Raw genomic sequence first — 22829 nt, 5'->3', positions numbered from 1 at the left:
TTGGTGAATGCTTATGTTTGTGTTTGTGAGTGTATCTTAGTGTGCAGTTCAGTGCATGTGTATATATTAGAGTGTTTTCTGTTAAGTATTTCTTGCAAATACCTGTATCGTCCATGCATGAGTGATACTTTACTCCCGTTCTACCTTGGATCCTCCTCCACCGTGTTTAGATGAAAGGCAGACTCCATAAACCCTCTCATGCGGAGCCACAAGCTCCTCCGAGCCCTGTGAAACCGACATCTTTTACCTTTATTCATGAATCGGTGTGAGCCCTTGGCGACAGCGTCTTTGCAGGTTGATATGTTTGGACATTTGGCCGAGTGCCCAGACCGCTAGCGAAGTTGGGAGGTCGGCCAATGGGGGCATCGCAGGTTTTTATGGGCTGGTTGCCATAGAGAAAGAGGGGGGGAGACAAACCTTTCTCCTGACAATATAAGCACCCACATCTTAACTATGTACTCCATCAGAAGCAATGCATAACCCTTTGTGTGTGTGTGCAGGAGAGAGCACAGGTTCAGACTTGTTTGTCCATCCCTCACTGAAGCAGTCTGTATTAATGTCTTATTAACTTTCATAGGCAGGTGTTATAAAAGAGGCATGAACATTCGCCCTTGCAACATTATAAACTCAATCTTATCAGCAATTTTTTTATTCACTTAGTTATTTTTGTTTCTGCTACCCTTGCATATTTGAAATGTTTTGAAATCAAGCAAAGCTACTCCCTTGCATTTCTTTAAGCTTAGTCAGCTATCTGGCCATTGAAACATTTTTGTTTGTTATGTCCTGAGATGGTTCAGGATGGACTGATTTAGAGTTAGTTCACCCAAAAATGAAAATTGTGTCATCATTTACTCACCCTCATGTTGATCCAAACCCCACCAGTCTTTTATTTCCAGTGTAAGCGAATGACACCGGAAGTTACAAATAGCCGCACCTGCTTGTACTTTAAAGGTGCCCTAGAATTGACATTTTACAAGATGTAATATAAGTCTAAGGTGTCCCCAGAATGTGTCTGTGAAGTTTCAGCTCAAAATACTCCATATATTTTTTATTATGCCATGTTTTAACTGCCTATTTTGGGGTGGAATTAAAAATGCTCTGATTTGGTGTGTGTACACCTTTAAATGCTCGTGCTCCCCGCCCCCAAGCTCGTGACTCCATTAAACATTGCATAAACAATACTGAAGTTCACAATATAACTCTTAAAATGAATCATTACAAACTATTCATGATGCAGCATATCGGATCACATAAGTATGGCATGTATTTTGTGGATGTTTGCTAACATTTGATTCTGAATGAGTTTGATAGTGCTGCACGGCTAATGGGGCTGTGTGTGCCACACAGATGGAGAGACTCGATAAGAATGCAGATGCGTTTATGAATTATACAGACTACAAGCGTTTTTGGGTTAAAAATGAAAATAACGACATGGCTCTGGCCTCCTTGAATACAGTAAGAATGTACTATTTTTTGTACCTAGTGCAAAATAGATTTTTTTAAAGGTGAAATAGTAAAATTCCAATAAAAATACACACCTGAGCCAAAATTTATGCAGTTGGCATTAACACAGGCAAAATGACCAAAACAAGGGTTAAAATCGTCAATGTGACTACAGTGGTTCAACCTTAATTTTATTAAGTTTTTTGTGCGCAAAAACAAAACAAAAATAACGACTTTACTGAAATTAACGAAATTACAAAATGACTGAGCCGGCGTTCTGCCGTAGAACCTGGAAGTGCTGAATGTAAACAGTGTAGGAGAATGACAGGGGAGAGACGAATTTGTTGAATTTGTAAAGTCTTTATTTTTGTTTTGTTTTTACGCACAAAAAGTATTCTCATCGCTTCATAACATTAAGTTTGAACCACTGTAGTCACTTTGACTATTTTAATGCTGTCTTTACTACTTTTCTGGACTTTGAATGGCGATAATTACGTTGCTTACTATGGGGGATAAACAACTCTTTCATCAAAAATATCTTAATTTGTGTTCTGAAGATGAACGAAGGTCTTACGGGTGTGGAACGACATGAGGGAGAGTAATTAAAGGTGCCATCGAATTGAAAATTGAATTTACCTTGGCATAGTTGAATAACAAGAGTTCAGTACATGGAAATGACATACAGTGAGTCTCAAACTCCATTGTTTCCTCCTTCTTATATAAATCTCATTTGTTTAAAAGACCTCTGAAGAACAGGCGAATCTCAACATAACACTGACTGTTACGTAACAGTCGGGATCATTAATATGTACGCCCCCAATATTTGCATATGCCAGCCGATGTTCAAGGCATTAGACAAGGGTAGCCAGTATTAACGTCTGGATGTGCACAGCTGAATCATCAGACTAGGTAAGCAAACAAGAACAACAGCGAAAAATGGCAGATGGAGCAATAATAACTGACATGATCCATGATTACATGATATTTTTAGTGATATTTGTAAAATTCCTTAATAAATGTTTCGTTAGCATGTTGCTAATGTACTGTTAAATGTGGTTAAAGTTACCATCGTTTCTTACTGTATTCACGGAGACAAGAGAGCCGTCACTATTTTCATTATTAAACACTTGGCGTCTGTATAATTCATAAACACAACTTCATTCTTTATAAATCTCTCCAAAAGTGTAGCATTAGCCGTTAGCCACGGAGCACAGCCTCAAATTCATTCAGAATCAAATGTAAACATCCAAATAAATACCATACTTACACTGCATGATGAACACTTTGTAAAGATCCATTTTGAGGGTTATATTAGCTGTGTGAACTTTGTTTATGCAATGATAGAGTCGAGAGCTCGGGAGGGGGCGGAGAGCGCGAGCAATTAAAGGGGCCGCAGCCTGAATCGGTGCATTTCTAATTATACCCCAAAATAGGCAGTTAAAAAAATTAATAAAAAAAAATCCATGGGGTATTTTGAGCTGCAACTTCACAGACACATTCAGGGGACACTTTAAACTTATATTACATCTTGGAAAAAAAACGTTTGATGGCACATTTAACAACAGAAATTTAATTTTTGGGTGAACTAACCCTTTAAACAGCTCAATTTATATGGATTACGTTTACGATCCCTTTATGAACTTTTTGAAGCCCCAAAGTTTTGGTTGTGTGTACTTAGAGAGGGATAGAAATCTCTTAGGTTTCATTAAAAATATCTTCATTTGTGTTTCAAAGATGAATAAAAGTATTATGGGTTTGGAACAACATGAGTGTGTGTAACTGATAACTCAGTTTTCATTTTTGAGTCTATAACTTTATCTGAGAAGCTTCTCCAGCATAAACCCACCTGGAACTTCATGCTGGTCTAACCTAGTCTTTTCAGCAGGGAAGATAGCTTTAATGCCTCACGTTAAGCCAGTATGATGATATGAGGGCCACCCGTGCTGTGTGGAGCTAGATTGTGTGTGTACTGAGCAGAGAGATCCATGTTTGGGTCGCGCATGTGAGGTCTGCAGCCCATTAGGTCACGTTTGCCAGGCCCCTCCCCACCCTGCTCTGCTGTTTTCCTCCATCTGTAGTCTGGAGCTGGTCAAAAAAACTGGAAAAAACAGCAGTCTGCTCCTGAAGTCCCTCCCTTCTCCTCTGTTTGTGTAAGGAAAATGTGCGCGGAACAATCCTGCCCACCGCCTGCCACATTGTGCTCCAGTCAGGACTTCATTAAGATGAGCTGAAATGTTACAGGGATGCTGTTTTCCAAATAAAACACCCTTGACTTCAGAGGAGTGAAAGCTTGTTTTTAACTGGATGGTAGAGAAATTGTTAAAGACCCCATGAAATCAAAAGCTTTCAGTCTTTAAGGCCATGTGTATGCTAGTATGCTCCTTAATGTTGACTAAATTTAGCAGATATACACTTCCATTCAAAACTTTGTGGTCAGTTTGCTATTTAATTTAATATTGAATATTTAATATTTAAAATGTAATTTACTCCTGTGAAGCAAAGCTGAATTTTCAGCATCATTACTCCAGTCTTCAGTGTCACATGATCCTTCAGAAATCATTCTAATATGCTGATTTGCTGCTCAAGAAACACTTCTATTTATCATTGTTAAAAATTGTTGTGCTGCATAATATTTTTGAGGAAACCCTGATACATTTTTCCAAGATTCTTTGATGAATATAAACTTTTCTGGAAATAGAAAAGAACAGCGTTTATTTGAAATAGAAATCTTTTCTAACATTATAAATGTGTTTACTGTCACTTTTGATAAATTTAATGTATCCTTGTTGAATAAAAGTATTAATTTCTTAAAAAAATATCTTACTGGCCCCAAACTTTTGAATGGTAGTGTACATTTTAAAATTTACAGTTTTAGGAAAGACAGACCAAAAAATAATGATGACTCATCCTGCACTACACTTTACACTCTTCACTCTTAAAATGGGTTAAAACGTTGGGTTGAAAATGGACAAACCCAGCGATTGGGTTGTTTTAACCCAGTGGTTGGGTTAAATGTTTGCCCAACCTGCTGGGTAGTTTTAACTCAATTATTGTTTAAAAATGACTATTACTTGCTTAAAATACAAACTATGTTGAAATTAACATGCATTAATATGTTTAATGAATGAACAATTATTAATGTTTAATGAATAATAATTCAACAACAAGATAAACAACATAAACATTTATTAAATTGCTTATTAATAAATGTTCACCTTTTGATTATTATTGATGCCTCTAGTAATTATGTGTCTGATTTTTCATTTTCAACCTATTTTGGGTTCATTTAGTAATTTTTAAATTACAGCTGAGTTAAATAAAACATTTAACCCAACCGCCGGGTTAAAACAACCCAATTGCTGGGTTTGTCCATTTTCCAACCCAACTTGGGTTGTATTTAACCCAGCATTTTTTAGAGTGTAGCATCTCTCTAGCAAATAACGGTTCATGGCTGTGATGTAACTAAAGTCTTAGTTTTTTTTTTTTTAAGGAAAAACCCTGCAAAATGTCCTACTTCTAGTTTCGGTAGGAAATATGTCAACACAGGAAAGAACACTGCACTCATAAAACAACTTCACGGTGTCTTAAAAGTCATGAAGTGGTATTTGCAAATGCTTTTACTTCCTTAATGTGAAATATTTCCAAGTGAATGGAATATTTAACAAGAAAATGTGTAGTATGGGACTTTGGGATTTTATCCATCAGAAATTGATTGGCTTGTGAGATGTTCCAACGGAACCAGGTGCTTAAAGGGAAGAAGTCGAAAGATAACAGGGCTTGGAATCTTTGACCAAAAAGGAGAGTTAAACATGTAGATGTACTTGTTCTATTCCCATCACCAACGTTCAATACCAAACTAGGCATTTCCATTGGGAAAGAAAAAGGTATTGCTCCATCCTTTGTATTTTCTCTGAAATGAAAGTAAGGTTACTGGAAATGTGGGTGAATGAGTCATGTGCACCATGTGCTGTGTTTACAAAGTACAGAGCTTTGGATCAGTTTAATGCATTGTTGAATAAAAGTATTAATTTCTTTAAAAAATAACAAACTTTTGAATGGGGCCAGTAAGATATATATAAACATTTTAAAATTGATAGACTTTCTCTTTTGGGAAAACAGACCAAAAATATTGATATTTACAAAATCACTACACTCTAGCATCTCTCTAGCAAATCATGGTTCATGGCTGTGATGTAACTAAAGTCTTAGTTTTTTTTAAGGGACAAACCCTGCAAATTGTCCTGCTTCTAGTTTTGGTAGGAAATATGTCAACACAGGAAAGAACACTGCACTAGTAAAGTGACTTCATAGGGTCTTAAAAGTCATGAAGTGGTATTTGCAAGTGATTTTACTTCCTTCATGTGAAATATTTCCAAGTGAATGGAATATTTAACAAGAGAAATGTGTAGTATGGGACTTTGGGATTTTATCCATCGGAAATTGATTGGATTACCAAAATAGGCATTTTTGTTTGGAAAGAAAAAGGGATTGCTCCATGCTTCCTATTTTCTTTGAAATGGAAGGAAGGTTACTGGAAATGTGGGTGAATGAATCACTGTGCACCATGTGGTGTGTGTACGGAGTACAGAGCTACCATGATCTGACAGGCAGGAGAGGCGGGAATGAGCACGTGGCCCGAACGCCACATCTGCACCTCATCAGCAGGCCCGCCTGCCCTTCTGGAGCTTTCCACCGCTGCGGTGTAGGATGACAAGGGCGCCAGCACACTCCAATTATTACCATCAGAAAAAGGGGAAGTCACGTTATGTAACTCTGGCTGCGCTGTTTCAGTTTCCCAGATTTGATAGAACTTGATAGCCCGGAATTCAAGTTTGGTTTCGGAATGATATGGTGTGTATCCACAGAACTAGACTGCAAAGAACAAAGCTTTTTGGAGTGTGTCCTGTTTTGATAGGTACAGGTGTGTGGCCACCCAGCATCAGCAAACCTGTCCCAGCTTGCCGAAAGAGCATTTAGCTGCATTGTATTTCTTAATAAGCTCAAGCCCTATTCCATTTAAACAGTGATTTGCAGTATATTCTTTTTCCACAATGTTTCCTGTCATTTATTTTGACCTTTTGTTGAATTATGTAACTAAAACAAAATTTCTCGTTGCACCGACTAACACACCTGTCAACTTTCTGGGTAAAATAATGAATAATACTTGATGGTACTTTTGAAAAATCCAGCATTGCTGAGGCCTGTTGCATGAAGCAACATATTGTTCATAGTTGAACAAAGTTTCAGAGTAGGTTTAAAGTTGACAAAACCACTTCTTCACTACTTCACTTCTCTATTGAATATTAAGAGATTGTTATGAAAAAATGTCATGAATTTAAATGCATTTACAATGCAGGAATAAACTTGTGCTGCAGCAAATGTTTGAGAAGGTAGCTGAAAGAAAATTCCTCCCTATATCAATGTAAGTGAATCAACTAAATCTAAATCATCTATATATAGGTTCGCACAGAGCTCTAAAGAAACGTGCAGTCTTAATATATTAAAGCTTTTATTGATATGTATATATTTATATGAATTTAAATGCAAAGTTTAATATTAATTGTCAATATTATTCATATAATAATTATATTAATATATAATTCATATGATATAAATATAAAAAATGATTAGCAGCAAAATACAGGCAATTTTGTCTCCAAAATTTTTTCACTCTAAACTGCTTTAATTTGGAGCGAAAGAGAGTTTGCTCAAACTAATCTCAAACTTACCAGGGTAGGAACTGAAACTGGCTTCATGCAACAGGCCTCTGGTCACCTGCATATATGATATTTTGCATGCTGGTTTGCTGGTCCCCAGCATTGGAATCAGGAGTGATGGTGGACCAGTGCAGCTCAGTTTGGCTTGAGAACATGATGACTTTGCTGGTCCACCAGCTAGACCAGCACTAAACCTGCTTTAACCAGCATAAACCAGCCTGAACCAACATTGAATTAATGCTGGTTTATGCTGGATTTTTTTTAGCAGTGTATCCATCAGAAAAATTTAATTATATCAATAAGAAGAGTCAGATTGTGGCTTCTTCTCAAAACAGCCTCTCTGGTAGCAGCATCAGGTATGATCCTCACCGTAAAGCTGGCATAAAATGGAAATACATCTCAAATACAAAAAGCATCTCATTGATCTTAATGTGAACGATTCATCCATTTTCATCCGTTTCAATTGTTAAATTATACAGACTTCCTTCTGGTGGTATATGCCAGACTTTTTAGTTTGCTTAAACCCTGTCCTTTTCTCTTACAGTTGCATTCAGATCTGCCTCCATCCAACCAATAGAACCAAACAGAACCAAAATCCCGCCCACATTTTTCAAAAAATGTTTTGACTCTGATGTATGTCGAAATACGGAAAAAAGATCTGTCGCTACTTGCGTTAGATTGCAACTTTATGTCCTTACTTTTACATGGAATATATTTATAACGTGTATAAGTGTTGTTTATTTCAGACCGTATGTCCATCTTTTTATAATCCCTGATTAATGCTGAAGTGAGAGTTCCTGACAGCTACTAGAGTTCCTGTAAGCATTCCTGCATGTTTTATACGTGAGTGTAAATGTTTATGTTTATATATGTGCTTTCTGGTCCTCTGTAAACATTTAGCTACAGCCAAACGTGTGTTTCTTGCTTCGAATTTGACTGGATGAATCATCCTGGATAAATGAAGCATGGTGCCCTTCCTGTGTTAGACTGTTTAAGGGTGTGCCGCTGTGTGTGTTCTGTGCATAGAGTTTCTCACTTGCTCTTGGTCCTGATGGTCTGACAGAGACAGGCTGCCAAAGCAAACTGTAGATTCCTTCTGCCAGCCTGTGAAGATCTTTTCTTCTGCATTCCCAGAGCAGAGAAAGGGGCCCCTGAAGGAAAAGAAATGCATGGAAATGATGAAAAAAAAAAAACCTATTTCAAATTCCATTGCTTATTATTAGACCTCTCAAATTAACACAGTAATTTAGTGTAATTTACAGAAAAAAAGTGATTGAAAATGTATGCATTGAATCGTCCCCCCAACTTCTTTTTTTGGCGCTGTCAGAGCAAATCAAGCTTGAAGTACAGCCTCTATGCTTTTGTGAAGTCTATTATTACTGCTACTACAGGCAACGTTCCTCGCTTAACCACACTTACTGAGAGTACAGAATGAGTGGAGCTTTTCACACAGGACACGTTTCTATTCAATAACAGCTAGACGAAGCAAAGTTTAACTTCTTAAAGAGGACTTATTATTCTTTTTCACATTTTCACTAACTTTCTTTAGTGTGTAATGTTGCTGTTTGAGCATGAAAAAGGTCTGCAAAGTACAAAGTCCACTGCAAAGGTACTCAAGTAGTCTTTGAGTTTTCTTCCGGGAACGAACATGTCACAATATTCCTCATTTAAATGATTCCCTTCCAAGGCATACGCAAAATAAGGCCTGGTTGAGTTGAGTTAGTAGTGTGTTGAAACTCGCGGTTAGGGTAAGGGGCGTGGCATTTCTGAAACGCACTTGAAGCGGTTGACCAATCACGACACGCTTGTCCAGCCGACCAATCAGAGCACATTGCGCTTTTCAGAAGGAGGGGCTTCATAGAAACGGGAACTAAACTGAGCGTTACTGACAGACTGGGAAGAGAGGTGTGTGAAATGTGTGAAAATTAATGGTTTTTTGAACATTCAAGCATGAAACCTATTCTAGTAGACCCCAAAAACAAAATCAAGGCTTTATAAATGCTGTAATATGGCCTCTTTAAAAACATGACAACCATAGCTTGAGATGCTGAAAAACAGCTAGACCTGACTTGAATTCGATTAATTATTCAGATATTGTGTAATTCGATTTAGTGTTGGCATCCCTGTTTATTATATGCTGTCAAATTCTTAAACAAGTTTTTATTGTTCTTAAAGCACCGCCTGCACAAATGGAGAGACAGAGAAACAGATCTTTTCTGTAGGGCAGGCATTCAAGCACATGTTAAAGCAAGTCCATGTGAGAGAAGCTCCTCTCTCTTGCTAATTTGACAGCCCAAGGCTTTAGAAAATAACTAGCGCTTATACTTTTGCAGCTGTGGTTAGTTGCGAGTCCAGGGGCTTCATTTTTAAAGACATCTGTATAATGATCCTAAATCTGAACTTACATCAGTGATTGAATAAATTACTATGTTCCTATGAATGATTTATAAACTTACTCTCTCTTTATAAATCGCAGTTCATCTTAAATTCAAGCGCAATGTGTACAAGTGCATTAACTCCACCCACAGAACACCCACAAATATCTCTTTATAGTTCAGATGTATGGCGCTCATCATCAGTAGGCAAGTAAATCCAATTGCGCTCTCTGAAAATGTATGTGTGGTAGGCATGGCCTGGTTTCTTTACGATCTGTTGGTGTAGGCATTACGTCAAGTGCAAAAAGCCCACCTTATTGGCAGAAGCTATTTACACTAACTCTGTCCACCATTGTCTGATTGAGCTAGGCAGAAGAAAACCTGTTGGTGTGGAGAATAAGTTTGAATCCACCTTTTTCCAAACTCATCCTTCTCCCTTTTCCCATTGCATATCACCTCGAATAGGCATTCATTTTAAATATGAATTAAGAAAATATTTGAAAAGTGGAAATAAAGCGCCTTAACGGGTATTTAAAAGTGGGAATAAAGTGCTTAACCAGTAGGGTTAGGGGTAGGTGTAGGGGAGAAATGTCCGAAAATCCATGGTATTTAGGATCAAATCCGATCATACATGTGTTTTATACATGAGCCCCCATGTGTTTGCCTGGATTTTGGACTATTGAAGTTATTACCTGCTCTCTCTTAACTCAGGTGTTCACTTGAAGGTGAAATGAGTGGTCGGCATTTTGTCTGTGCAGATTAATACATCAAGTGTATTTCCATAGATAGGTCACATGATCATAGTCTCATTCATTGTGCTTGTTTCCCACATGACTGGGAAGCTTTTGATGGCTTCGATCCCTGTCCTTAAACCTGAGGTGCCCATAACATACCTTACACATTACAGAGCTGAGAACCTTGTCCTAATGACAGTGCGAGTAAAGCACAGGGAACAGCAGCTCAATATTTAGACAGAAGTGAAGGGGAAGTCTTCGCCTTAGGGAAGCATACAGGATATCATTTGCAGAGATAATCAGTGGTTCGCTGACAAAGCCTGGAGTTGATTTATGGTTTTCAAAGTTCCTCCAGCAACACTTGATACTTTTCTTTTGTTTGTGTCAAAAAATAAGTAAAAGAGTAAATACACATGAGGTTTTTGAGGGGCAACAACATATATATATATATATATATATATACAGTACAGTCCAAAAGTTTGGAACCACTAAGATTTTTAATGTTTTTAAAAGAAGTTTCGTCTGCTCACCAAGGCTACATTTATTTAATTAAAAATACAGTAAAAAACAGTAATATTGTGAAATATTATTACAATTTAAAATAACTGTTTATTATTTGAATATATTTCACAAAGTAATTTATTCCTGTGATGGCAAAGCTGAATTTTCAGCATCATTACTCCAGTCTTCAGTGTCACATGATCCTTCAGAAATCATTCTAATATGCTGATCTGCTGCTCAAGAAACATTTAATGTGTACAATTGTACAAAATATTTGTGTACAATATTTTTTTTCAGGATTATTTGATGAATAGAAAGTTCAAAAGAACAGTGTTTATCTGAAATCTAATCTTTTGTAACATTATAAATGTCTTTACTGCCACTTTTGATTGATTTAATGCATCCTTGCTGAATAAAAGCATTCATTTCTTTAATTTCTTTAAAAAAAAATAAAAATAAAAATTCTTACTGACCCCAAACTTTTGAACGGTAGTGTATAATGCTACAGAAGCTTTGTATTTCAGATAAATGCTGTTCTTTTGAACTTTCTATTCATCAAGGAATCCTGAAAAAAAAGTACACAACTGTTTTCAACATTGAAAATAATCATAAATGTTTATTGAGCAGCAAATCAGCATATTAGAATGATTTCTGAAGGATCATGTGACACTGAAGACTGGAGTAACGATGCTGAAAATTCAGCTTCGCATCACAGGAATAAATTACTTTGTCAAATATATTTAAATAGTACACAGTTATTTTAAATTGTAATAATATTTCACAATATTACTGTTTTTTACTGTATTTTTAATTAAATAAATGTAGCCTTGGTGAGCAGACGAAACTTCTTTTAAAAACATTAAAAATCTTAGTGGTTCCAAACTTTTGGACTGTACTGTACATATATATAATATATATATAAATATACTCACCACATTGCATGTTTAATTCAGCAAGTGTTGTCCAGTGTTTTTTTAAGAAATTAATAATTTTATTCAGCTAAGATGCATTAAATTGTTTACAAGTGACAGTAAAGACAGTAAATTTATGTTTGAAAAGGTTTCTATTTCAAATAAATGCTGTTTTATGTACTTTCTATTCATCAAGGCGTTAAAAACTGTTTACAGCACAACTGTTTTCAACTCTGATAATACAAGACTGGATTAATGACAGGAATAAATTACATTTTAAAATATATTATAATAGAAAACAGTTATTTTAAATTGTGATCATTTTTGACCAAATAAATGCAGCCTTGGTGAGCATACGAGAGTTCTTTAAAAAAACATTATACATTACTATTATTATAGTGGATGTTTTAAAGCGTGATATAGAATGATATCATTCTCCAGGTATTACAGACCTTGGATTGTGTGGCATGTTAAAGCGGAACTCAGTAAGATTTGCGATTTCCGCCTCGATGGAGGTGGGTAATTTTTAGGGATGTGTCACGATTTTCGAATATTCGATTAGTTGATTTAATTATAGAATATCGAATAGGTTGTGCGATTATCGTCTTAATAAAATTCCCCATTTGATGCGGTGGTGACTTGTAACCAGAGGGTGGCGCACGCTGCCAATAACGCAACTAAAAGCTAATCAGCTCAGACATTGCCTCACACACACACACACACTAGACTTGTGCGGCATAGAACAGACACACTACAATTAATTTTAACATAAGTGCCGTCATTCAGTCTGTTCACAATATGTTATTACGCGTTTTAGGCAGCCTAAAATCATTGTGGCTTGAGATAGCCACAACACCGGTATCATCACTTGCCCACCGCGGCACCGCCACCCACCGTCGTTTTTTTTTTTTTTTTTTTTTTAAATTTATAGTAATAAAAATCATTTAGTTCAGTAAGAGAACAGACACTACAATTAAAATATAAATGTGTCTACTTAATTCAGCGCGAGCCGAACGAGAGTCGCAGCACAAATCAGCAACAGTCAGATAGATTTCACTTCGCCTCACTCTTGACTGACAAGACGACGGTGGAAGTTTTGGTTTCAAATCGAAATGTAAAAGCGTCCATTTAAGCGGGTTTGTCATTGTACTGCCTTGTTGTTGAGTTTTTTTTAATAAAAATAACAATGAACTCAGCATTCAAGCAATCGCCGCTACCGAATTGGCGCTAATTTGAAAGTGAAAGTAAGACTCACGGCCACACGGGCATTCATAATGGTGCCGAGAGCAAGCGTTTTCAGTCTGCTCCGCACCGTTATGAATGACCGTGAAAAAAATATTGAAAGCGTGAATGGTCTCTCTCCCTCTCTCTTTCTGTTTATGTGTATGTAGCCTATACATGCGTGATGCGTGCATGCGGGGGAGGGTGCGATTTTCGAATAATATTCGAATAATTCCCAGCGATTTTCGAATATTGTTTTTACTTGAAATGCTCATTCTAAATTGTCTTATAAAGTCATAATATATACATTGTTTTTGAATTACCGTAAAGCATTTTGTCACTCTCGCGTGAACGTGAACATGAGGGGAGATTGTGTCGGGTCGGCGCAGCTCAACTTGCAAGTGCTGTTTTCTGGCGTAGACGTGCCAGAGGGGGTTAGTGCACGCCTCAAACACACCACTACAAGTCAATTAACCATCGTAAGGACTTAGAAAACTATTTATGACGGTAAAAAAAGTTACTTAGTTCTGCTTTAATAGGACTGATTGTTGTGGGTGCACTGCTGCCCTCTGCTGGTGGTGAGAATCTAGCGCAGGAGTTGTATGTGATGTGGCAGTGTGAACTCCCTTTTCTTTCAGACCATGAACACAACACACAGTCATGTGTGGCAAGCACAGCAAAGCTTGCATCTATAAAAATGGAAATTCTGCATAAACATCAATTTTCCAAATATGTGACATAACCTTTTTGGGACTGTGATTTTGTAACTCACCACATCCACTTAGACTTACTGTACTGAAATATTTCCTATGATATTTTTAATCCATAGTTCATTGTTTCAAGTACAAATGTGTTGAATGTACATATTTATTTATGAGAAGCTTTTTGTGAGCAAATAATATTTATAAAACCGAGTAACAATGATAACACATCATGTCTATAAAATATGCTGACATGTGTTTTCGATATAAGTTTAATGCGTTGCAATATGACTCATGTTTTGTGTGGTTTGAATTAGTCCTTCCTAAACTGATGTTTATTCTGGTTTGTACTGAATGGTTAGGGCTCTGTAAAAATGATTTTTTTCACAGCTGGGAAAAATGAAAATGAAGAGAAATTTCCAAGACATGTGGCTATTTTTAGAAAGGAAAATACACTCCAAACATTTTGTGGTTTTTCCATTTCCAAGTAAAGAAAAAAAATGCAGAACTTTTTTTCCCTTAATGGGTGCTATGGAATCCCACACACACACACACACACACACACACACATACACATGCTAAGGCCCTGTTTACACCTGGTATTAAGATGCGTTTTGGTTGATCGGATCACAAGTGGACGAGGGAGACACATACCCGTTTACACGTGGTATTTTAATCCGTTTTTTTTTTTTTTGTCCACTTTCAACCACTTCTGTTCTGATTTCTTCGAGGCGAGGGTCTTTGGATGGGTAAATGTATGGATTTTTTCAGATCTTCCCATCTAATGGACGAAATAAGCTCGTGCAATTTACATATGAACACGCATGGAGACTATGGAAAAACATACAGAGCAGCAGCTTTCGTTTCTGCTCTGATAGCCACAAGAACACACCGAATGCTGTGAGTGTGTGTTAGAAATCAGGAATGGTGAGAGAACATTGTGCTTGGTACATTTTTCATCTTCAAACCAAACTTGGGTCTTCAGCCGACAAAGTTTAAATCCCGTCTGGCTAGCGCGCGTCCCACAACGTTTAGGCGTTAGGTCAGTAGGCAGAGAGAAAGCGGTCTTTTGTGGTTGTTCCAACACATTCGACCACATGAGCGTTTCCACTACGAAAGCAATCCAGTCGTTTTCGACTACCCCTGGAAGTGGTCGAAAGTGGACAAGCTCAAAATGTTTTACACCTGTATTTAGTGTTGTACACTTGTGATCTGATCGACCAAAATTCATCTTAATATGTAAACAGGGCCTAAACTACTTCCTCAGTATGTGACATTTGTAGTTTTGATTGGTGAATCAGTGCTCACTGTTTCCTGTCATTGTGTTTCTCACAGGTGGATAACGCCAAGGTTCTTCACTATGTTGGAGCAGGGGTGGCCTTCCCTACCAGTATGCTGTTTGTGTGTCTGCAGTCTGCGCTGACCTACCGCCTGGCGAAGACTCAGGGAGAATATAATATGGGTCATTTGCGCCTTTTTATGACCCTGCTGGCCTTTGTAGCCCTGGTGCTTAGTATCCTTTACAGTATCAATCATCCATATTGTTATTATTATATTATATATTTGTATTAGGGCTGTCAATCAGATTTTCATGGTAACACTTTACTCATTTGTTAACATTAGTTAATGCATTAACTTACATTAATTAATAATGAGCAATATATTTTTCCAGCAATTATTATCTTTTTGTTAATGCTATTTCAATCTTGACAACTCTCTGCCATATTCAATAACATGCTAAAACTATTCAATGTTAATGTATTTGGTCTTGTTAATAGATACACAAACACTCTGCTGTGAGCATGTAAGATATGCTGCTGCATAGACAGACATAGATAAATCCTGTAGCAGATCTAGACAGGTGGAGCTGGGGGAGGTGGAGGGTTTCAGAGGAACTCTGTAACAGTGAACCAAACTAATTACATGTTGAGCAAGCAATCTCATTGGCTGCAGGATCAGCAGAGGCCAATCAGCTTGTGCCGTGCGATAATGATGTGGTCGCTTGCGGATCCGATCAGGCTGCGCCCTCTAGTGTTTCATGACTGAACTAGATATTTAATAAAAATATTTATGTTAGTTCACTGGGCAATAAATATTAACAGATACAACATTTGATCTTAAAAGTGTATTAGTAAATGTTGAGATTACTATTAGCTAAAATTAATAAACACTGTAGAAGTATTGTTCGTTATTAGTTCATATTAACTAATGTAGATAGATAACTAATTTTAAAGGATTAGTTCATTTTCAGATGAAAATTACCCCAAGCTCTACTCACCCGCAAGCCATCCTAGGTGTATATGACTTTCTTGTTTCTGACGAACACAATCTGATAAATATTAATAAATATCCTGACACATCCATGCTTTATAATGGCAGTATGCCTAACCAAATGAGTATGAGCTGAAGAAAGTGTTTCCATCCACATCCATCCATCATAAACATATTCCACACGGCTCCGGGGGGTTAATAAAGGCCTTCTGAAGCGAAACAATGCGTTTGTGTAAAAAAAAAAAAAAAATCCACATTTAACAAGTTATGAAGCCTTCCATATTCAAGTTACAAAGAAAGTGTAAACTAGCGTCGCGTCAGTTAAGCTTTTTCCGTAAGTTGAATAGGGAAGGCGTAGGACGTAGCATAAGCTTTTTGAACTGCGAGAGTTTTACACTTTCTTTGTGAGTAGAATATGGAAGGCGGTCTGCTGGAAGCTAGATATTTGACTTCATAACTTGTTTAAATATGGATATTTTTATTATACAAACACATCGCTTCCCTTCAGAAAGCCTTTATTAACCCCCCAGAGCCGTGTGGAGTATGTTTATGATGGACGGATGTGGATGGAGACACTTTCTTCAGCTCATACTTGTTTGGTAATGCTTACTGCCATTATAAAGCTCAGATGCGTCAGGATATTTATTAATATTTCTCCGATTGTGTTCATCAGAAAGAACAAAGTCATACACATAGGATGGTATGAGGGTGAGTAAAGCTTTGGGTAATTTTCATTTGAAAGTGAACTAATCATTTAACAAATGAAACCTTATTGTAGAGTGTTGCCATTTTCACTACACAAATTCACAATAATGATAATATTGAAATATCTATAGAACTTTTGGGGAAAAAATCAGTCACATTCTTTTTTAACTTTGCTTATTTTTTGTGTTTTCTCTTTTTTTTTTTTTTTTTTTTTTTTTTTTTTTTAACCAAACACTGATTCTAGATTTTTTTTTTAATATGCATTAAAATGCAAAATAAAATGCAAACACTGCAAATCTGCAATGTGAAGTAATTTAATAATTTAACAATTTCCCCACACTATCTGTGATTTTTTTTCATTGGTCAGAAGTATTGTTGCAATATTCTTAGATCTCACATATTCCTAGAATGTTTGTTTGAATATCATATTGTAATGTTTTAGGTTTTGCTCTGCTTTTCTTTCTCAGTCATTGAGTTCATGCATGTTTTCTGTAATGCAGACAGGCCCGAGCATGAGTTTACAGTGTTCACTATGATTCCTTGACGAAACTTTCCTCAGGCGGGGTGTTTTTTGTCCAGGAAAGTTTTGTCCTGCAACATGCATCAGCCATTTTCGAATGGGTCTTCTGTGTGATTATTATGCTGTTCTACGGGACATTCGCTTTTGAATTCGCTGGGATATCTAGTGACACGATGATGGTGCTGGCCCGAGGGCAATCGCTACAGTCTGCAAGCCGAGACCACAAAATGGAGTCTCTTGGTGGATCCAGTCAGCACCAGCCTGAGAGCCTTTCTATACTGTAGCTTTAGTGTCTCTCTCAATGCCAGAAATAAAAAAAAAAAAACACTACAACTGCAGAGGGAAAGGAACAAAAACCGGACCTGGCTCTCAAACAACCTGGCTTAATTTTGCCAAAGAATCCAGCTCAGATTTTGCACATTTTTGAGAGACTTCTTCACTCTCTGGGGACCTTTTGAATCCAACAGCTTCCATGCTGGGAAAAACAAAGTTCATTGCCTGGATGTGTTGGAGTTTCCATTAGATCTAGAACTTGGATAAAAGAACTGCTAGTTGGCTAAACTATCTGCATCCATTGATGAAAGCAGAGGAACGCTACATCAATAACGCAGCAAACCGAACTAAACCGAGAAAGCATTTTAACATGGTGCCTCAAAACAAAAGTTATTGTGCCAATACCAGACTTTGCAAGACGATGAATCCAAAAATGCTGATGTTCTCTGTGCCTTTAGTTGTTTTCAAAGGCAGAGATGTTTAAATCATATATTTTATTCTAGCATATCTCTGCTGTCTGTTAACTGATCAAGGTGTTTCGTTTTGCCTTAATCGCCATATGCTGTCCGAAACGTCTTGTTCGGGAGATTGTCGTTACCAGCGTGCCTTATACTGAAAACCAAATACAGATATTTAATAGAGCTGTATGTCGATAGCCATACTTAGCATCTGAAAACTGCCTTGTATATGAGGCATGTATTTTTTCAAATGTTTATGCTGACAGCTATAAACAGCTAAGCTGAACGAGATCAGCAAAAACCTTTTGAAAAACAGGCGCATAAGCTTATCAAATTAAGTCGCCAGTAATTGGTGCCATTCTAGAAGTCATGTTAGAAGCAATGAGTATTGCTATACATTGTGACCAAATGTAATTGAAGTCTGTGTGTTCATAAGGTTCCCTTTCTCTGTCACTGTGGAATCGTCATGTGTTGATTAAGGTTTTGTGGGAGATGGTTACAAGGAAACGTCTAGTAATGAAAGACAGTGTTTTCTCAGAAGCTGCCCTTTAATGGCTAGTTGTTTTTGGAGACAAAATGACATGCAGCAGGACTGCAAGATCATAATTGTTTTTGTTTTGGAAAAAAAAAAAACACAGATGAAGCTTGGTTTACATTGGTCAAATGTTTTCATACTACCAGCATGAACAAAAAAAAAAAAAAATTGTTCCTTAATCATTATCACGGGAGTTGAATTGTCATTTCATTTGTCAGGATAAGAGCCATATTTATGCTCAATGCCATCTGATGCTACCAGTGTCGTCCTGAAAACGTCTTTTGTGTCATTTCAGTTTACTAATTCTCTACGCTCAGGAATTTCAGATCTGTCTCTTGTCACATATTTTCATTCTGTGTTCAAGACTGCGTTGATCAACCCGATATGAGTAAAAGTTTTACCGTTTCAGTTACTTGTTTAGTGCTTTTTCTTTCATGTAGCCAGTGATCTTTATTTTGCTTCAATTCCATTATCTTGTAAAGGGGACTGGTTTAACCCAATCATTTGGTTTAATTTATTTAAACCATTACCTCAGAAATATCTCTGATATTGCTTAAAGAAATAGTTCCAAAAATGAAAATCCACTATAGACTCATGCACTTATTTTCCCTGCAGTCAAAAGAAGAAATTTGAAGACTCATTATGCAGCTCTATTCTACACATATAGCTCATTTGGTGTATTTTAAGTCTTCTGAAGCCATACAAGTTGATGTGTGTAAAGAACAGGTGAATTTTAAGTTATTTCACTGTTAATCTTCCCTATTTGCTAAAGCTATGAAATCTCATTTGCGTCAGCATTCAAAATCAAAAATCCCATGATCATGCATCATTCCATCAGAGCCATTAAAGGGGTCATATAATGCCACTTTTACAAGTACATGTAAAATAAGTCTCTAATGTCCCCAGAGTGTGTATGTGAAGTTTTAGCTCAAAATACCCTACAGATAATTTGTTATAGCATGTTAAATTTGTCACTTTTTGAGGGTGAGCAAAAACGCTTTGTTTTTGTGTGTCCCTTTAAATGCAAATGAGCTGCTGCTCTCAAGAAGAAGGCGGAGTTTCAGGAGCTCACATTAGCAGCTCCGATTAAAGTTACCTCACGCAGACTCACTGAAAATGTCAGAAACTGTTCAGCCTTTTATGTTCAAATCGGAGTTGGGCAATGATAGAGAGACTCAAGAAGAAGTGACAACATGTAAAATGCAACAGGACAATTCTGAACGGTTAGTTGATGAATTTATGTAGCTGATGTGGAGTTAAGTATCTTAATCATTGATTCTGTCATGATAATCTATAAATCGCTTGTGTGGGAACTGTTAAGATGCCTACAGACCCAGAGAATATATGCTGCATGAAGATAGAACAGGTATAGTTTAATTACTCTTATATGTTGTCATCTTGCTTTTGTTGCATTTTATTGCATTTGTGTTACGTACTGTATTTCAATATCATGGCCTCACCCACATTGTCGCGTGTTCTTGGGGGCAGGGTTTATGTAAATTTTAGGGTTAGTGTTGTCACTAACCTGGGAAGAAGCTCATTGTAGTCCCTACCAGCCATTTGTTGTAGTCCTTAAACAGAATTCTTTAAAAGAAAATATCTCCCTTTGCATTGAACTTTGAGCATTGTAACTTTGCAGTTGTTGTTTATGCTCAAACAGCAACAGTGAAATCATAATCAACCACCCCTTTAAATGAGAATTGAGTGATGCAGAATAAGGGAAGATTTTCTGTGAATAATTATTTCAATTTCATGTTGTTCCTCACATATCATAAGGCTTCACAAGACTTGGAATGTGGCATACAAGTTTTGGAGCTTAACAGACATGAACTGATTTTTTTGTTAATGTTTTCCACAGGAAAAATTCCATTAAAAAGGTTCAAAAAGATACTTTTCTGTGTTGCCTTTTGCCTAGACTCGTGTTCCTCCATGTTTTATTTATTAGTTTGCTTAAACCTGCAAACCTGCTGTCTACATTCAACAAGACGATGCCACATATCAGCATTTAATGACAAAAAACCCTTACAGTATGTGCCTTTGTTTCAACCAAAGATTGGTTCACTCATTGGATAAATGTTTAGCGTTTTGGCAGGATGTGTTTGATTGTGCTGTAAATTTGCCTTAAAATATATGGAAATAAAGCAGAATCAAGCATTACTCTCATTTTCTTTGTGAATGGGCAATGCACTTTGCTTGAGTCATGTAGACAATGTCAGACAAGTGGTCATATATGTATATACTAGGAAACATAGTATCTCATTGAAGGGAGTACACCCCTCACATTTTTGTAAATATTTTATTATATCTTTTCATGTGACAACACTGAAGAAATGCCACTTTGCTACAATGTAAAGTAGTGAGTGTACAGCTTGTATAACAGTGTAAATTTGCTGTCCCCTCAAAGTAACTCTAAACCGCTGGCCACAAAAGTGAGTACACCCCTAAGTGAAAATGTCCAAACTGGGCCCAATTAGCTATTTTCTCTCCCCGGTGTCATGTGACTTGTTAGTGTTACAAGGTCTCAGGTGTGAATGGGGAGCAGGTGTGTTAAATTTGGTGTCATCGCTCTCACTCTCTCATACTGGTCACTGGAAGTTCAACATGGCACCTCATGGCAAAGAACCCTCTGAGGATCTGAAAAAAAGAATTGTTGCTCTACATAAAAATGGTGTAGGCCAGTGGTTCCCAAACTGGGGTACGTGAGGTGACAAAAGGGGGTACGCGAACAAAATGCTGAGTAGTTCATTTAATTCTACATTAAAATCGAGCATGTATTTCTAACTGCCAAAATGCCGTGAATCCAGTACATTTAATTAAATTACCTCATCATTTGCAGTCAAAAATGACTGTATACTATCCACACAAGCAGCATGCATATGATAGATTGCGTGCAGTCTGCTGCCTTAAATCGCACTATATTACTGCCGTTCTCAACAATGCATCTTTGTAAAAGTGGGGATTTAGCACTTACTTGCATGAAGAACAAACATAGACACAGATAGTGGATTAATTTTGATTTAAGACTCAAACTTTCTCTGATACAAAAACATACCTTGTGTGAGTTCTTGTATTTAATGATGAGCAAGAATGCAATTGTTCCCAAATATCCACATGACTGCAAACGTGACATTATTATACAACATGTAAAAAAAAAAAAACCTGTACATTTTAAACACAATACTGTCAGTATTTACTCTATTTTGCAATAAAATAATAGCTCTAACGAAAACCACAGCAGAACTACAACACACGTCTGCGGCTTTGAACGAATCATGAGTCAATGATTCAATGATTCATTCACAGCCACTTCCTTTGTTACTCACTCATAAAAACAGTGACTCGCTGCCACCTACTGGTGGTTTTAGTTTAATATTTAAAAGTTTTACTTAGTTTTACCATCATTGCATATTTCTCTATTGAACATTTTTTTATTTAAAACATTATTTATTTTATAAAGTTATTCATAAAGGTAAAAAATTGCACTGGAAAATCAATTTAGGGGGCAAATATTGTCCCTTAATGGTAAAGGTGTGACTGCAGGGGGTATGCAGAAGGATGGTAATCCCTTCAGGGGGTACTCCACTCTAAAAAGTTTGGGAACCACTGGCGTAGGCTATAAGAAGATTGCTAAGATTCTGAAACCAAGACTCTGGCCAAGACCACACAGCGGTTTAACAGGACAGGTTCCACTCAGAACAGGCCTCGTCATGGTCAACCAAAGAAGTGGTGTGCACATGCTCAGCATCATATCCAGAGGTTGTGTTTGGGAAATAGACGTATGAGTGCTGCCAGCATTGCTACAGAGGTTGAAGAGGTGGGGGGGGTCAGCCTGTCAGTGCTCAGACCATATGCCGCACACTGCATCAAATTGGTCTGCATGGCTGTCGTCCCAGAAGGAAGCCTCTTCTAAAGATGATGCACAAAAAAGCTTGCAAACAGTTTGCTGAAGACAAGCATTACTGGAACCATGTCCTGTGATCTGATGAGACCAAGATAAACTTATTTGGTTCAGATGGTGTCAAGCGTGTGTCAGCAACCAGGTGAGGAGTACAAAGACAAGTGTGTCTTGCCTAAAGTCAAGCATGGTGGTGGGAGTGTCGTGGTCTGGGGCTGCATGAGTGCTGCCGGCACTGGGGAACTACAGTTCATTGAGGGAACCATGAATGAGCAGAGCATGATCCCCTCCCTTCGGAGACTGGGCCGCAGGACAGTATTCCAACATGATAACGACCCCAAACACACCTCCAAGACGACCACTGCCTTGCTAAAGAAGCTGAGGGTAAAGGTGATGGACTGGCCAAGCATGTCTCCAGACCTAAACCCTATTGAGCATCTGTGCAGCAGCCTAAAACGGAAGGTGGAGGAGCGCAAGGTCTCTAACATCCACCAGCTCCGTGATGTTGTCATGGAGGAGTGGAAGAGGACTCCAGTGGCATCCTGTGAAGCTCTGGTGAACTCCATGCC

General features: G+C 37.4%; 1 protein-coding gene across 1 annotated transcript in view; it reads left to right on the top strand.

The window, feature by feature from the left end:
• The window catches only part of zgc:154058 (Transmembrane protein 150A-like), a 46710-nt gene extending 26188 nt beyond the window's left edge, over positions 1-20522 (top strand). Inside the window, exons 7-8 of the mRNA XM_048204246.1 lie at positions 14939-15116; positions 17139-20522. Of these exons, the coding sequence (XP_048060203.1) occupies positions 14939-15116; positions 17139-17383 (423 nt within the window). The 3' untranslated portion in view covers positions 17384-20522. The remainder of the gene's footprint in view (positions 1-14938; positions 15117-17138) is intronic.
• The last annotated feature ends 2307 nt before the right edge of the window (positions 20523-22829 follow it).

The sequence above is a fragment of the Megalobrama amblycephala genome, linkage group LG10 (genome assembly GCF_018812025.1).
Source record: "Megalobrama amblycephala isolate DHTTF-2021 linkage group LG10, ASM1881202v1, whole genome shotgun sequence".
Classification (NCBI taxonomy): Eukaryota; Metazoa; Chordata; class Actinopteri; order Cypriniformes; family Xenocyprididae; genus Megalobrama; species Megalobrama amblycephala.
This window is presented reverse-complemented; position numbering and strand designations above follow the sequence as displayed.